Raw genomic sequence first — 18,471 nt, 5'->3', positions numbered from 1 at the left:
TTGCGTTTTCAAAATCATCCGTAATATCTGATTTCATCTTTGCCCATGGGCATCACATTAATAAGTTTCTAATCTTAAGACTTCTACTTCCTTTCATCCACAAAAGATTCCTGATTCTGATTTATTCAGCCATCTCTGAAACTGGAAAGTGGGAACACAAAAAGTTTCTAGCCATTAACTTACATAAAAGTTAGTACTCTTTAATGATATTTTCTCTAAAAGGAATATCTTGCTGATTCATGTTAAATAAGAGAGTTTTCATAGTTTTGAAAGTTACACTGCATGCTTTATGAGTAGCAATTAAAAACTTGAAACTTTGAGCTTCAGCAATAATTCTAAGGGTAAAAATATTACTTTATAAAGTGATTATTGTTTAATTGGACAAGAATGCTAATTAAGTAGAAAAACTATATATTTATACATGCTTTGTTCTTTGTTTTTATTTTCTGAAAAGTCTTCTTGAAACATTTTTCATTTTCCATTACTTTTGCCATTTCAAAAAAATATTGAAATAGTATTATATGGCTTATGTTCACTTCCTTTTAGGGATTTTTATATGAAAACTCATTAAAAATAGACATTACGATAGGTTATTGAACGCTCTGCTAATATCAGTGTATTCAGACATGGTAAAATTGGCTTATTTTATTACTCATAAAGTATAACCTGTATGAATAAAAGAAAATTATTTAAATTGTGTTTGCCCCTCAAACATAAAGAATGTAATAATTGTATTGAGTGGCCATTGATAGATAGGAAAGAATTTTACAATTATAATACTCACTATCTTTTATAAGGAATGCTCTAAGACCAGCTAATGTTGTTCCTGTTTTATCTGTCCTGCAAATATTAAGCAACTCTGCTAGATGTATTTAAACAGAGAATAAAACTGAAATAATTATAACATTCAATAGCACTTAGTCTGTCATTCACCTTTTCCACTCAAATCCATTCTACCATAGTAGAATACCAAGTATTCTACCATACTTCTACCAAGTAAATCTACTTATCCTCTTCACACGTCTTCTTTTTAAACATGTCAGTAGGTCACTATTACTATTAAAAAACAAAAACAAAAAACACAAAAAATTTGTCAGCCTAGATTTTCCAGTCTCATGTGATTTGATTAGTGACACATACTTTCAACTTGTCACCTGATACTCCACTATGTAGACTCTATCTCTAGGTAATGTTTATGTTTAATCCTTTTTCCTCTAATTTTGAACCTTATTTCTCCTACTTGAGTGATTTTTGTCCCCTTCCTTTTTCCCGTCTAGATCTTATTCAGACTTCAGTGCCCTGTGGAAGTTCCATTATATTCATGAAATAATATTTGACACTTCAGTCATCAGTGACATTCCCACCCATACTCCGGTTGAAGAACCATCTTTACTCCTTTTCTATACTACATACTATTGTTTATGTTTTGATTTGTATATACTTTATTCTCCAACCTAGTCATTCTTAAATGGCCGTCATTAAAAATAATCTGCCACAGTGCCTTAATGACCGTTAAAGAATTTACAATGTATGGATTGATTGAAAATACAATATTATTTCCTCTTGACAAAGTCTTTTCATAGCCATAATTTAATTTGTATTCATTTTGTTTTCAACACAATAGTTTAATATGCAAAACTTAATATTCTCAACTCAATGTTGTGATTTGTAAACATCCAAATATACAAAATATTTTAAATCTTATATCTCTTTTCAACTCTTTGAGCCACATATAAATTCACTATATTTTGATATAAAATTGTAACATGATTATTTTTCTAGGCTCTAGAGAAATTGCTGCTTACCAGAGCTTCTGTATGATTAAATAAAACACAGCATTACATCAAAGTATTGTCTCTTTAGGAAAGATCATAATAACCTTGATAAATTTATAGCATAAATGAAGGACTTACATGACTCTTACATAATCAGTTATTTTTCTAAGTCAAATTTCATCTTCACACTTATGCCAGTTGAGAAGATTGAGCACTTCTTTAATCATATAGATTTATAACATAAATAGTAAAAGCTTAAAATAATTGCATCAAAACAAAGCTTAGAGATATTTAAAAACACTTTCTTAGCTGTGTGTCTTCCCCTATCAAACTATTATTTGAGTGATTATTTTTGAGATGATATTTCTGCAAATACCCCATACTATAAATTTCGCTTATAATTTCTTAGTACAAATAAGAAAAGCACAAAGTGAAATTAAACAGAACAATCTACCATTTGTTTATCTAAATTAGTACAATATTTCTAATGGTTTTAATAACAGTAATATCTACAATACCCCAAATATTGATCTTTAACAACATTTTTATTAGCAATAAACTTATAGATTTAGTCCTTAACAGAATATTCTGTTTTTTAAAATTATGACACATGAAGTATTTTCAGTTCAGTTTGCTGAGGACCTTACTTAAAAATTCCTGCAAAGACAATACAAAGTAATTTATATTTAGTTTCTGTACCTGCATTAATATAGTATGCAAGTTTATGATCCCTGGTTAGCATGCTTATAATGTGAACTATAAAAAGAAGCCTAGAATTGGTGCAACCTTTAAGTCCATTATGGTAAGAAGAGAGACAATGGAAGATGAACTTAGTTTCATTTGTTCTACGTATATTTAACTTAGCAAATTATTTAAAAGATGCCTTATCTAACCCATCCACATTAAACAAAAGCTATAAATAGATTTTATAAAGTATATATTGCAGCTACATAGTAAATAAAACATTTTATTAATTAGAAGTCCGGTTGTGCAATCAGTGTATATTCTGTTATCTCTTATATACATCTTAATATTCAAGTAAATATTACAAATGATGTTTCCTATTTTCATCAACTATATGTAATAAAAATGGCATGCTTTATTAATTGATTTTCCATGCAGATTTAGAAGAACAAATGAAAAATTTAAAGACTACCATTTGACATGTCATTAAACACTTGCAATTATCTCTTAAAATTAGAACTGTTAGGAATCTTTCATCCTAAATCTGTCACTTACTTAAAAGACTATTATTTAATACCATATTTCCTACCAAGCCCTAGGAATAGCAAAAGCAAGTAAAATACTATGATTGGATTCTAGGACAAACTTTTTTCAATTAAAACAGAGGAAAATAGAGAGATTTATCAGGAATAAATGAATTTTATGTGTAATTGATTATATCTAAAATAATTAAAATATCATTTCAGTATTTAAATTTTTAAACTACATTACAACATAGGACACATTTTTAAAATATTAAGAATTACTTTAATTTTGTAATTTCCAGCTTTATTTTCGTTCATAGTTACATTTAGTAACCATATCTGATTTTACCTATCTAAATAAAACAGTTTTTTTTTTTTAATGGATAACCATTTTTATGTCTTATTTATTCTTTTCTTTTTTTTTCACACACACACACTGTATTTTATTTTTACAAGAGATAAATAGACTGACACCAAGCATTGTAAATGGATGACCACAACAAAAGCAACAATGATTGCAATTACCAAACATGAAACACACTCATACTATGTCATAATATTGGCATTCAGTCCAGTAATCCTCCACTGTAACAGCTCCTTTACTTTGCAGTGAAAATTGATTTGTATATTTTTTTCCTCTGAGTCCTTGTGGGATTTTTTTTTTTTATTCAAACAGAAGTCACAAAAATTATAATCATCCTCATCAGTTCACTCAGTCCCATGTAATTAATTTTTTTTTTCATCTTGATCTTTTGTTAGCACTTTTATGAATTCATCAGTTTTCCATTAGAGTTCTGAAAATGCTTATTCATTCAGTTCAGCAGTATAGTCAGTTACCAGAAAAGTTCTTTGGTTTTTAAAAGCAAACTGGATGCTCATTCAATAATCCAAAACACAATAGTAATTTCCATGCATTTTTTGGTCTAACCTTTTAGTTATGGCATATAGCTGTTCTTTGTAACTCTAGCACTAGGGAACATATTTGTGCTTCCTATTTTTTATACCTATAAATTTGTTTATGCTATTATTATAATTGTTATTATGCTAGTAATGTAAGTACAATTAAAATACATTCTACTGAGGGCTGAGAGGTGTTGTATGGAGGCCGCCTTCAGGAACAAGAGGTTACTTATAGATCCCTGGCATATGTTCCTCTCCATAGGCAGTTTACAACGTAAATAGTTGCTTCTTTTTTAAATTATTTTTTAAATTTTTTTAATGGTTGCTTCTTAAAGCTCAAATGGAAAACGTCTCTCTCCACTGTGCTAAGAGTGAGTCTTATATAACTTAACTGAATCAAGGAGATGGCATCGCATTATCTTTGCAATATTCTATTGTTAAAAGCAAGTCACTGATTTCACCTGCACTCTCTGAGGGGGAAGGATTATATAAGTGCATGGTTTATTGTGGGGCACCTTAGGGTGTGACTCACACATCCTGTTAGACTAACAATTCCACATACACCTTCCTCCCTCCTGCCCTCTCTCCCTCCCTCCCTCCTTCCCTTCCTTCCTTCATTATTCATCCCTTCATTTTTTTCTCACACTACTGTAGTCTCCATATCTTATAAAATGCACTTCCCAGAATCAGCACTCAGTAAACAGTTAGGCAGTGAATTTTAAAAATGAATATTCTTTAGTACTCCTATTATTTTTTTATTGTTCAAGTTTTCATCTGTCGACTATAGCAGAATGAGATGGATTTTATTATCCTAATTTTAAGTGGAGTCTCACAAGTTTTTACTAGTTTATCATTCGTATGACAAAGAAGTGACAGAGCTAGGAATGCATCATAAGTCTCTCTCATCCCAAGTCAGGACTTTTATAATAATACATCAAAATTCACTGGCATTTTTACACTTTCAACTGCAATCTCTCTTGACTGGCTTAATATTTTTATTTTTGTTAATGGATTTACTCTAAGAAAAAAAGAATCTGTTCATTAATTTATTTGTGTTTCTTGGGATATTTAACATTCATCAAACAAGAATATTAGTCATAATCTGTTTTCTATGTAAGAGAATGCTATTACATAGAACTCTCCTGCAAGTTTCCTTTTAAAATCATGCATACACTTGCCTGCGCTATAAAACTCAGTTTTAAACTTACTTGGTTATATTTTTAAGTTAAACATTCTACAGATAAAATAATGCTTGGGCTTTTTCCATTTCTTGGTGCTCATACCTCTCAAACTAAACTTTTTCCTGTTATTTTTCTAAGAAAGCTTCTAAACTAAGCTTTTTCCTGTTATTTTTCTTAGAAATTATATTTCTAAGATATATATTTCAGGGAAATATATTTATGTCTAAGACTAGTATTTAGATGATACTGCAGAAAACACAGATTGAATGCAAATCCCTTACAACTAGAAATTAAAATTTAATATTCCCCTAATTTGGAATCATTTTACTAAAGTACTTTGAAATGATATATTAAATTAAAAATATGAAATATGGTGCTTGCTCAATAGCAAAGTCATTGTGAGAAAACTAAATTGATTTATTTCTTCAGTAGAAGCAGAGTGTCTGACATGCAATAAATATACAATAAATCCTTATTGAGTAAATGGGTGTATAAACACTAAAAAAAAAGTCTAGTATGATAGCAGTAATGAACATAGGTATCGAAATCTACTCCTTTTTTAAAATTTGACTTATTCACATTTTATTAAACCAGCTAGTATGGCTAGATTATTATGACATATGTTTTATACCTGTTATGGATTAAATTGAATATTGGCTTTTTCTAATAGGATACAATCTTTAAATTTAAATTGAATAGGCTAGCTGTATTTCTCAGTAATTTGTTTCCTTGATGAGGCGTATTACCCAAAAAGGAAACCTGTGTCCCTCCTTCCTTCATTTAGAGTTTTATGATTAAAACTACCATTTAAAAAGAATAAACCCCTACAGACATGTTAGGGTCCTGACTGAATTTTCCAAATGCCCATCCAAGTTTGTAGAAGAAGAATGTCTAAACTTAGACTTTCCTTATGTGTATCATGTGGTTTCAGGAAATGTATTTTGAGTTAAACCAGGATCATTGAATATTTACAATTGTTGAGTATATATTTAAAATGTTTAAAACTGAAATGCAACACATCTTCTATAAACAATTACAGTGTTGGCAAGATAAGTTTGTATGCATTTCTTCTCTTCCTCACTTTTGAATTTATTTTTATCAACTTTGATTCCACCATATTGAAAATGTATTATACATATTGTGATGTAGAGAGAAAGAGGGAAGGAGGGAGAGAGGGAGGAGTTTTATATATATGTGTATGTGTGTGTGTGTGTGTGTGTATTATAAAACCTATACACACACACACAAAGAGAGTGTACACAAACAAATATACATTTTAAAGTAACAGCAGTGAAGGTACACTCAGACATTGTGGCATGTCAACAAACTGTAAGCTCCAGAAAAGATTAGGTAAGCCCGGTGTGTCTGAGCCATGCTGGAGAGGTGCCTTAGATCTCACAGTGCCCGACGAAAACATAGGTTACTTTGCTTCCCTCACTTAGAATTAGCTGCAATCTGGCCATTTCTATCCTTGAAGCAGAACTCAGCTCATGAATAAAAAAAGATATAACTAGGACATAACATTAATATTCATCTATATGTACAGTATAAATTTAAATAAAATATAAATATATTTACATAGATTTTATGAATAAAAATGTAATATGAAGTAATATAAATACAAATATCTCATATTTTATATTCTACATAAAATAAATTTTATATTTTACATAAATATATATTTTATTATACTTTCATATTATAAGGATAGTGTATTTTATAAATATGACATATTAATATGTAATATAAAATTATCTGTAAACATAAGTATATTTTTATATATATTTAATGAAATTATATATAAATTATAATAAGAGAAAAATATAACATGATCTAGAAAGAGGGTATAGATCATAAAGCCTCTCTGAAATTTTTTCTTAAAGTGCATATTACAAAGAAAAAAGAAATAAAAGATGATTCATCAGGTCATGCTTATGAGTGATAACTCTCCTCTGTGGTGATGAAAACCTTCTCGATGATTCCCCCTATGGTGAAGTAGAAGAGAGGTTTCCAAGCAGTCAATTAAGGAAATTCATATTTGGTGTGGTGAGATGTGGTGACTTTGGAAAACCTCATGTTTTCAATTTCATACTTGAAGCTGCTTTGAAAGAGAGTTTGTTTTTATTTTAGCAAGTTAATAGTATATATTTCTTGTAAGGAGTACAAGCGGTGTCAAGCCTTATTTTTATAGCGCTACCTAGATGTTGTCAGAGATAGGAAAGTACCAGAGTTTGACTGAACAGACTATTGAAGGGCAGATGCTTATGTACAGCTCCCAGTTTACTGAGAGATTCCAGTTTGCTTCCTGACCCAGTGTTGATATGGGATTTCTCATCAAGGTATTGGCAGTAGACTCCACACTTTGATACATCAAAGAAATTAATAGTCTTTCACGTAGCAGTCAGGGACAGAGCCTAAAAAAAAAAAAAAAAAAAGGAAAAAAGGAGTTGACATTGTCAAAAATGTACCAGAGGGAAAACTGCTGTGATGTCAACCTTGGCTGCTTTTGCCATGTGTCACCACAACCAACCCAGACACAGGAAGCAGGGATCAACAGTTAAAGAGTAGAGCTTTGTGTATTGCCTTTGGATTTATACTTGATTGTGAAAGGTCTTTTATGTATTCTCCCTCTAAGAGATGAACAGCAATCTGTTCTCAAGGCAGTAGATACCATTGAGGGTGCTTTCAGCTAGGGTTATTGGAATAGCTGTGCTTTCCTTGTCAAGTTCTTCTCTAGCTATGTTGCCAGAATGCATTTGGTTGCTTCATATAACCCTACTACATTATCTGAACATAAGGCTCATGAAAGCAGAGATGTGAGTGAGTTTTTTTCATTGATATGTTCCAACTGCCTAGAAGAGTGAGTGGTACCTCATAGACCCTCCATAAATGCTTGTTGAATAAATGAATTTCTGAGAACATTCAATGCCAGATAAATGAATATGAGCTTTATCTGGTAGCTTTATCATACAAATGATGTGAAATTCAAAATCAGTATATTGTGTCTTGAGTAATAGTAGTAAAATATTCTAAAGCTGGAAAATATAGAGTAAATATCATGAAACTCAAACCACTTATGTGTGAGATTATAACATAATTGGGAAAACTGCTTTTTTTCCCAATATTATTGACAGTAGAATACTACAATTGACCCTTGAACAACATGGGTTTGAACTACACAGGTTCCCTTTTACGTGGATCTTTTTTTCAATAAATATAGTACCTGTAATTTCATTTTACAAATCTTTAACTAAGCATGGGAAAAACTTTGTGTTTGATTAGGGATCACAGTATATGGAATCAAAACAACTACAGTTTTGATTCTATCCAAACTGTTTCAGCTTCCTGCTTTTGGGTTAGTCATTGCCAATTCTTTTGTTTTTGATGCAGAGATAACAGTACTCAGATTTTTGGTTGGAGGAAGGTGGGTGATTGGTGCCCCTAAGCCCCGAGTTGTTCAAAGGTCAACTGTATTTCCAAATCACTATTGCAAAACCTTATCTTTATTAACTATACCAGAGTGTTGAATATGTCAATAAATTATCTCTGAAAAAACAAGTACAATGACCTTATGTATAGGTCAACTACATGTCTTTTTAGACATGCTCTAGGTTGCTAGAGCGTAACATTATTGGCCAAGGAGGTCTGGAGGGAAATTTTGTACTCAGAGAACAAGGCAGAGTTTAATATGGAATTTATAATAAAGGTACAATACCATGTTAGAGGTGTTGTTTGAAGACATCTATAAGAACTTTGCCTGTAATTCTAGAGATTGTAAAACTAGTAATGAAAATGGATATTGCTTTTTTAAAAGTTTTTTCTAATATCCTTTAAGTGTTTTCTCTTTGTTTTTAAATTGTAAAGACTACTTTCTGTTTAATGTTGTAACATTTCTTTAAAAAAAGAAAGAAAGAGGAATTGAAGCCATTATTTCCATAAATCTTTACAGGGCTATACTCCAGGTATGGGAAGAGGGATGCAATATTTCTCCTTAGGATACAGGAGAGAAATGCAGCACGCTATTATGGGCCTCCATATACCTTGAAACGTGAACCAAGTACCCTCTTGGAAATTTTCTTGTCCTTTTTTGTAATGGAATGAGCAGAAGTTTCAGACTTACAAACCACACCACTACTTCAGCCACTCATAAGTTTGTAACCTTGAGCCAGTGAGCATGACCTTTCCTCCAGAGTAGAGATGATAATACCTACCTTAGAGGTTATACTAAAGATGGATTGAGGAAATGTATGTTTAAGCCCTTTGAAGACTTCATAGATGCCAAGTCAGAAATACTCATATTAAGCTTTATGGAGCCCTCCCTCTGAGGTACTCTTCTAAGCATGCATTTATAGCCATTTACCTAATCCTCAAAATAAATTCATAAGGTAGGCACTATTGTATCTCCATGTTAATGATGAGGAAAGTGAGACAGAGATGTTATTTAATTTGGTCAAAGTCCTAACTGGGAAGTTGAAGAACTTCAATTTAAAAAGAAGCCACACTCTAATCAACTGCTCTTAAAACTACTAACATTAGTCAATTTTATTTTTTCCTTCCCTGCAATAAACATGTACCGTTATATTCTCTTGATATCTAATGATGGGGCTCTTCTTTGAGCTATCTGTGCCTAGAAGTTATAAAAGCAGAGGCTGAGTTGTTTACCAGTTAGAAGGGGAAAATGTGTGAGGGCTAGATAAAAAGAAGGCTCCTTTTTAAGATAAAGAAACACAAGAAGAATAGATTCCATTTTTAAATATCTGTGATCTGGTGCAGTGACTTGAAATTTAAGGACTGTGCATCCCATGATAAAAAATTTTGAGCTTGCACCTTTAATATACTTTTAAATAAATTATATATTTATATATGCTACTGTGCAAATAAACTTTATAAAACACAAAAAAATAAAACGGAAAGATAGATGAAACAAAATATATGTAAAAGCAGAATTCAAATTATTTCCTTTGTACATTCTGAAGAAGCTTACCCATGACTAGTTTAGCAGAGGGAATCCCAGGCAGGAGTTGTAAACTGGAGGGTCTCAGAGGACAATATGACCTGCCAGAAGCATTTAGTCTATAAGAGGGTTGGACAATTATCTAAACACTAGGCAGTCTCACGTGGAAATTTGGATTTCTACCATATTCTGGAAAATCAGAAAACTCAGTAATACTGGTTTGCATTCCCACATGACAGCCTTGACGGAAGTCAAATACTGGGCTGGTTTCTTCAGACAAACCCTGCACTTCACAATTTGTCACAGCCTTCACTGTCCCTATTGCACCTTTAGGCAAATTCATTTTTTTCTTTTGGAACCTCTGATGTAGAGAAATGAAGTTCCAATCCCTGTTCTACATGATCTGTATTCAGCGTAATTTGGAACAATTCCATGTGAATAATTTCTTCAATTTACAAAGAAACTGAGAACATCATTTTTTCAGTAAGAAAAAACACTCTGGTGTGCTCACAGGCCACTAATACCTCATCCAGTTTCTTTACTTACTGGGAGATTGCAAAGAAGAACAAAGGAATTAAAATGAAGTTCATCCAAATGCTTCCAAAGACAGACGTTCTAAAAAAATCATGGGTTAAAAAAAAAAAAAAAAAAAAAAAAAAAAGATGGGTTATCCTTAGTCTTACATGACATAGTTAAGTCAATCTCTTGTCCCTCTACTAAAAAGGAATTTGTGTTTTGATGATGGATTTTTCTACTTAATTCTGTTAGACAAATGTCCATTGAAATTTTCATGTAGGATACTAACAGCTGGTTTAACATCTTAAATTGTTGCAAAAGCTTACTCTTTATAATTGAACTATTCTATACATAAGATAAATTTAGTGAGTTAAACTGATTGGCATTTGATTCACTCACAGGGTCTCAATTTTAAAGCTGTGGTTCTGGTGTCATTAGTATGTTAAGTTCTCAACTTACTTGCTTACAAAGTAAATAACAGAAAAGATGTCTTTCCTTAGAGACTTGTCTGCAAATTCATGTAGATAAGTTCCAGCACATTAAACAAGTATGTTACTTTGTTAAAGGATAGTGTGGCACAGGTAATTAACTATGAAGTCGTTAAGGCTTTTCTATGCTGTGACAGTTGTGTTTACCTATAACAGATTAATGAACTTGTCAAATGTTCCTTTTTCCTCTTGTTATTTCAGATCAGCCTTGAGTGGAATTTGACTGAAGATGTTCCAACAGTTTTATCTCTGGAAATGGTTAGCTTCAGGGATTATCTTTTGCTGTCTCTTCACAGTCTGCTTGGGCCAATATGATGATGGTAAGGATGTTTTTACTTTGACCTTTAGAGTTAGCCAGAATTTCAGTGGAACGTGAAACACACCATAGAAATGAGTAATGCTAATTTGTAGTTCATTTTTAAAGGTTGGCGACTCTGTGCAATAATTTTCCTTAATTAAAATAATCTTACAAAAGTAGCATTCAATGCACTTTGTTTTTTAATAAGGATTGCAGTATGGTAGAAAATCCAGTGCTAGGCCTCTAAATGAACATTTACTTATACTCACTAAACAAATGCTTAATTGTTATAAAAAAAAATTCAATTCTATTTGCTAATCGTTGAACAAACACAAACAGTAGCCTTAGGTAAAGCTTAGGAATGTAAAAGATACCAAAATTTCCTATGAGAAAAAAATCTCTGAAGGGGTCAAAGGTAGATGTCATAAGTGATTTTAGTGTTAGCACTTTAATTGGGGATTGCATTATTTCATCCCCCACTATTTTATTTAGAAAGAGTGAAAAAAATGTAAAAAACTTGGCATTAGATTTTCTAAGTCATTTCTTAATAGTAAATCAGTCAGTTGAGAAAGATATATTAGTCATCAAGCTCTGTAGGGACCATTTAACATGTTATATCTGCAGTGGCCCAAATGTGCCTGTCTTAGATATTTCAATATTGGAGGAATCTGTCTTTGAGTACGACATAATACAAGTGTGGAGTATGTGTATATATTATATATATAGTATATAATGTAAGTATATAAGTAATACTTTCAGTTTAAGAGAAGAAAAATGGATAAATTTTCCCACCCTAGAAGTTGGCTATTCAAGAAAAATGAGTTTGTTCTTTTATTATTATTAATTTATTAATTTATTACTTTTTATTACTTTTACTCGACATTTGTTCAGCATTCAGGGTACACAGGCGAGCAACCATCTCCTTACCCTTGTTGCCATGTTACCTTCTTGCTCTTAGAGGCAACAAAGATTGTGAATTTTGTGTGTGTGTGCTTTGCTTGGCTAAACTGAATGATCTGAAGATAGATGGATTAATTTGACTTTTTCCCAAACAGTGTTCAAACTGTGTACATATTAAAACATCCTCAGTCCTCCATAGTTAGGATATCATGCCTCTTTGGGGATTTGCAGAATAATTTACAATAGCAGCTATTTTCATAAAGTCACCAGCCTAAACCCTTGAAAAGTTCTGCTAATTAGCACAGTGTTTACTTCAAGTGCATCTGGATTTAATGTTCATGTCATCGCCATTTATGGAGATTGTGAATCTCCAGTCTAACAACAAATTTAAAAGTGCAGTAAGAAATAAATAATGTAACTGCTACTTTGAAGCAAAAATAAGAATCAGTGGAACTTAAAAGAGCATGACTTTAAATTAAAAGAATGCATTTTAAATCGTGCCCCAAGAATAGATGACAAATCAGTGCATTGGTATTTCTTTATGCCATAAGGCATTCTATTTTTATTCATATTTAGTGTTCACACTGAGAGGGAAGGATTCACTGTCATTGCTCACATTAGACTTTCACAAACCCTGTACTTTTTAGCAATGCAGTTTAGGTTATCAGAGGAAATCACTCCTGATTTAACCTGTAAAGCTATAAATTAGTTTCTTTAATAAGCTCATTACAGCTCTTGGTCTCTCTAAATGTGCTTGTATAGATAGCCTCCAAAATAAGATTATCAGGTCACTGTTGGCCATCAAGTAGTTACTTTCTGAAGCACAGTGCAACTTTACAACTGCCAAGTTACATTTTATAGTAAGGCTGCCCCCTCACTGCGCTCATGGAAGACCTCCTTCCAGCCACCGTTAGAAAGCCTTTTCAGTTCTCTCCTCCTGGAGATAGGTTGCTCAGTACTTAGGAAGACTGAAGGGACTGGAACTGTGGCAAAGAAACAAAAATTTTGTGTAGTTTTTATAGAGATTTCTTAACTTTATATGCTTTTCAGCATTCCTTCCATACTTGCGTCCTCCAATGAGCATGCCCCCAGAGGTAATAACACATTCCCCTAGGTGGCCCTCAGGCCTTTACTTCTCTCTGGTCTCCTTCAATTAGGGACTCTGATATCACTTTTATTCTATTGTTCATGAAAATGATTTTCATAGGTACTATTTTTTTTAAATCCATATAAAATTTGAGCCTACATTATGAAGGAATTAAATCAGGAGTAAGCAAAGCCTAGCTAAAACACAAAATAACACTTAACTGGAATACGTGATATGAATTTCTTGAACCAATTTTTTTATCCAAATGCTTGGGGATGCAGGTATGGGTTAGATTGAAGGAAGACAATGGTGATAATCATAATCATGATAGAAATATGTGAAAAAAAGGAAAAATAAAAGCAGTTTTGCCATAGGTAATCCACTGATTGGATTAGCCCATTTGATAGTTGACGACTGATTTCCATACATAATTAGGAGCTTCAGATAGAGGAAAATGAAGGAGAAAAAATTGAAACTACCCTAAGGCTATTAGTATAACAGTTTGGGTCACTGTTATGTTAAAACATAGAATTCTCCTGGACTTGCAATTAAAAACAGTTTCCTCTGTTTTTCTTTGCATTTCCTTGCTTAGGCATAAGGCAGTTGGAAGGGAAAAATACTGTTTATTCAATAAAAATTTTAACCTGAAATGAAATATTCTAGTATTACCCAAATGTGTGAATCTGCTTCTAAGAAAAGTATATTGCATAATTGTTATTTTCAATATTTTACAACTAATTTTTTTACTTGGGAACTTGGGCTAAATTTTGAGTCTTTTGATATTTCTCATTCAAATTGCTGGGGTAAGGTTTTAGGTTCAGTAATAAAATTTGAAGATGGTCTATTCCTTAATGAGCATTTCATTTGTTTGATGACTACATATTTAAGCATGCATTAATAACATGAGATTGATAGTATGATATTACATTTTAAAAGTCAGAATTTAGCTAACCAATAGAATATTGGAAAACATAATTGATTTGTAGTTTATAGTAGCTACCCTCTTCCCAATAAGAGAGCATTAGGACTGATATTTTAGCTTATAGTTTAATGCATTATCAATCCTGACAACTTTATTGGAATGGGAGCATGTGCCCTGATCCCACATTGAGTGTGGGGAGCCTGAAAAGGAGGTACCATGGGAAGCAGAGGAAGCAAGGCTATCTGCTAAATTATATGTTGTGTGGGATAAAAAACATATTCCTTGTTCTACCATATTATTCACAGTGAGGTAAAGAAACCAAGTTGTCCACAGGGTTTGTGTTTTTGTTTATTTTGTTTTGATTTTGAGTTCATGAATGATTGATAAATGGGAGGCAAAGGGAGGAAGAAAGGAAAATGTTATATAGTTAAGGGGTATGTTTTATTTTCATTTTTTATTATTTCCTCTGCATTTTCAAATTGCCATGTTGAGTAGATATTACTTCCATAAGCAGATAGGAGAAGTATTTATTTAAAAACAAAAACCAAAAAACAATGTATTGTAACATTATAACTAACTTGGAACCAGAGCGTTAGAGTATTAGAGGAGTTTTAAAAGGGTATGTGTGCCAATGAGTGTGTGTGTATGTGTGTGTTACACAGAGAGAGAGATTCCCCTGTGTGTGCAGATCATGAAAGCCAGTATCAGTTTTTTTAAAGAAAGGGTTCTCCCTGGTTGCTCAAGCATTCAGCCTGGAAGACAAAAATCTTTCCTCTCTCCCTTGAGCTATTATGTAAACTAGCATATATCTATGATGTGAATGGGACCCTTATATAGCGCACAACCAGAACAACTTTCTGAAGGAATCCTGTTTATAAGCTCAGAAAGTCACAAAACTTCCTTAGGCTCAGTTTCCTTATTAATGATAACACTCTGAAACTCAGTTTTATGCAGTTTTGCACAGTACCTGACATATGATCAAGGTTCACTAAAACTGCTTTTTATCTTTATTGCTATTATTACTTCTTATTATTTATAAATAATTATGCTTCTTTTTATAAATTTATGTGCAAAGTACAATGAGTGCTTTGTGCTCTTGTGCACTATATGAACGTTCTTTCTTTATATCTCTCCAAATTTACTAAACACCTTGAAGATTTAACTTTGTTACATTATATTTTATTCTTAAAAGTATTAATGACTGTATTCTTTCCTTGGAGAGTTTACTGATTCAAATGAAACTATAAGTGAAGTTTGAGGAACATTTCCAGGTGTATTTTCAAGCTTGTTAGGTAATCTATTAATCCATGGAAGGTCAGTGATGAGATAGACATGTCAATCAATTAAGGGTATAGCCATGTTATAAGGTCTGAGACTAAAATCTTCTGAGATCTGACACTAAAGCCTGGAAACTTCATTTTTAGCAAGTGCATTTAGAGGTCATAAAGTAGAATGCCACTAGGTTAATACTAATTAAACTTAAAAGAGAGCGACATGCAAATTACAATGCTAATAATAGCATTATAAGGAAAATATAACTGCCCAATGAGCTGAAACACTTGTGTTTCCAAGAAAGATGTTTCCCCCCTTTAGATACCTTAAGAAGAAATGGTTATGTAAACTTAACAGCTCTGTGAGAAGAGTTAAATGATCTTAATGGTTCATGTGTCCAGACTATGACGGACTGTCACATAGGGCACTGTTACAGCAATATCCTTGCCTCATGGACTGCAATACTTTATTTGTGGGACACTCACGGTCTCCCCAGGATCATGCTGGAAATGTTTGTAGAATTTCTTATTTTTTGAGTTTGTTATTTCAAAGCTTAGTGCAGGTCATCTTCATCTTGTTAACATTATATTTCTCTGAACATAGTACAATGCAGAAGTTTCTTTTGAGTCTGTTTCAGTTATAATTAAATTAAAGGTGATTACTGGAGACTATACCTAAGTAATTTTCAATGAACTTAATTGTCTCTGAAACTTCTCAATCCTTCATTTAAATATGATTTCTTAAGGCAGCACACATCGAGAGATATAGAGCAATATACATGTACACACTCATACGTAATAGATAGATAACACACATTTTAGACAAAAATAAAACCACATATAGCATATATTTTATGCAAATTTTAATCTTAATATAATATGGACATCTTTCCTTGTGTGCCCCTTTCACTTATTCCATCTTACAGAGTGTATTTTTATTCTGAGAGGTTAAATTCAAGTTTTAAGAGTAACTTTGTTGTTTTCCCTACAGGCTGATTTAAAATCCTGAGTATTTGTCTTTTTTTTTTTTTTCTTGAAGCTTTATAAGCTATTAGATTTATATAAACTGTCTAGGTTATATTATTATGGAACATTTAGAATGGTATGACAAGAAAGAGCACCTTCAGTGCTTACTCCAGTAAAATTTTCCTAAACATTCTAAATTTCATCTCCAGATGAAAGCTTGGCTGTGTCCTCATTTTTAGATTGTATCCACACTTGAATTTCCTGTTTCCTCTTTTCCAAAGGTGAGTAATCTTGTGGATCCTATAGCCCCAAAATGGATTTGTTTCAGAGCAGAGGTTTGAAAAAGCATATGTCTTTTCTTGTTTTGGCAACAAGAAGTTTTTTTGACTTTTCTAGGCTCTGACCTTGGGCCTAGAAGGATTACTTCAGTAGCTTTTGTGTACTCTACTAATACGCTCCCATAAAGCCGATCTGTACACCCTGGAAGGCCAGAGAGCTAAAGAGTCCAAAAAGTAAATAAATAAACTCTGAGAAACAGAAGACCAATTATTGTACTTAGAAGATTCTCTCTCTGCTAACACACCCACACCCACACCCATACCCCCCAAAAAGTTTATTTCCAAGGTAACTTAGAACACCTAAGTACTGATATTTCAGATACTCTCATTGTCTCGTTGAGACAGGGAAAGAAGTAAAAGTTCTAATTCACTATCCAATACAATTAATAACTAGTAAGGTGGATGCTTCCCTCTCTGGTTCTAACAACCTAACATTTTTGAACCACTTGAAAAGAAAAATGCTCACATCCTAATTGTGTGAAAAGGCAGAATTCATTTTAAATGTTTTTAATAGAAATTGAAATTGAGCAAAAATGTAATTATAATCTTGCCTGGCTCTGAGTCATCAATGACTTATACAACTCATAATAGAATTGCTTTTCTTAGTTGGATCTTTTCCTGTTAAATCTCTGTGCTTGTTACCACCACTTCTTCACCAATTCCCTTAAGCTCTGCAATTTGGGTTTTCTCACATCTGTACTGATACTGCACTCTCTAAGGTCTCCAATGACTACTTTCTTGGACAAATCCTGTAATTTTCTAGCATTTCAGCAAACAACGTTATTGATCTACTTTTCTTTCAACTTTTTTTTCTCAGTGTTTCTTTGAACTGACTTTTCCGATTGTCTATATATCAGACATTGTCTTGCTGGTGAATATTCTACCTTTTTCTATTCTGTGATTTTGAAATTGCCCACTCTTGTTTATATTTCCATAAGGAGTCATTCTATAATGAGCCAATTTGGATATTTTCTGACAATTAAACAAGGTCCTCTCCTTGGTCATGTTCTATTTTCTCTAACTTCCCTTTCACAGTGCTTTCATCTAACTGCATATCCACTGCACATACTATCACTTTTTCTCTAGTCCACATTTTCACTTTTCTACAGAACATTTATTTGCTTTGCATTTTATTGAATATCAACTCCAGGAAAGATATTAGGGAAACAAAAATGAGGCAGTTGCTTCATTCAAGTATAAAAATGAGGTATATAGTCAGTACAATGTAATTTATATAATGATAGAATTATGTATAGCATATGTGTTTTGGGAGGATACAAATGGAAAACCTGCTAAAGAATTTGGGGTGGAAAAAGTTGGAAAATGTTTGTAGGATGAATTTTGATTTTTCAAGGTAGGGAACTGGAAATTTCAGAAAAACTGAAGAATACTCAGTTGGTGTTCTGATTTAAGACGTACACAGATATCTCTGTGTAGAACTGAGGATTGTGTATGCTGTTTTATGACGTTGTTCAGGGAAGGTTAGATATTAAAGTACCCAAAGGTAACAAAGCATCATGTACTTGGTTGTGTTCACCATCTATCCAAGGCTTATTTATAATTTCATCTCCTTCATAGAACTCCAGTCAACAGCATCTCTCTCTCTCTCTTTCTCCGATTCTTAAAAGCTATTTCTTGATTGCTTGTAGTTCTCGGTTTTTGTAATG

At 32.4% G+C, this 18,471-nt stretch overlaps 1 protein-coding gene across 5 annotated transcripts in view; it reads left to right on the top strand.

Moving 5' to 3' along the window:
• The first annotated feature begins 990 nt into the window (after positions 1-990).
• PCDH15 (protocadherin related 15) overlaps positions 991-18,471 on the top strand; it is a 735,694-nt gene continuing 718,213 nt past the window's right edge. For all 5 annotated transcript variants that reach the window (XM_082423601.1, XM_082423610.1, XM_082423609.1 and 2 more), the window contains exon 1: positions 991-11,342. In XM_082423601.1, coding sequence (XP_082279727.1) covers positions 11,252-11,342 — 91 coding nt within the window. In that variant the 5' untranslated portion in view covers positions 991-11,251. The remainder of the gene's footprint in view (positions 11,343-18,471) is intronic.

Source organism: Balaenoptera physalus, assembly GCF_965194825.1.
Source record: "Balaenoptera physalus genome assembly, chromosome: 14".
Lineage (NCBI taxonomy): Eukaryota > Metazoa > Chordata > Mammalia > Artiodactyla > Balaenopteridae > Balaenoptera > Balaenoptera physalus.
The sequence above is the reverse complement of the archived record's forward strand: the minus strand, read 5'-3'. Positions and strand labels throughout refer to the sequence as shown.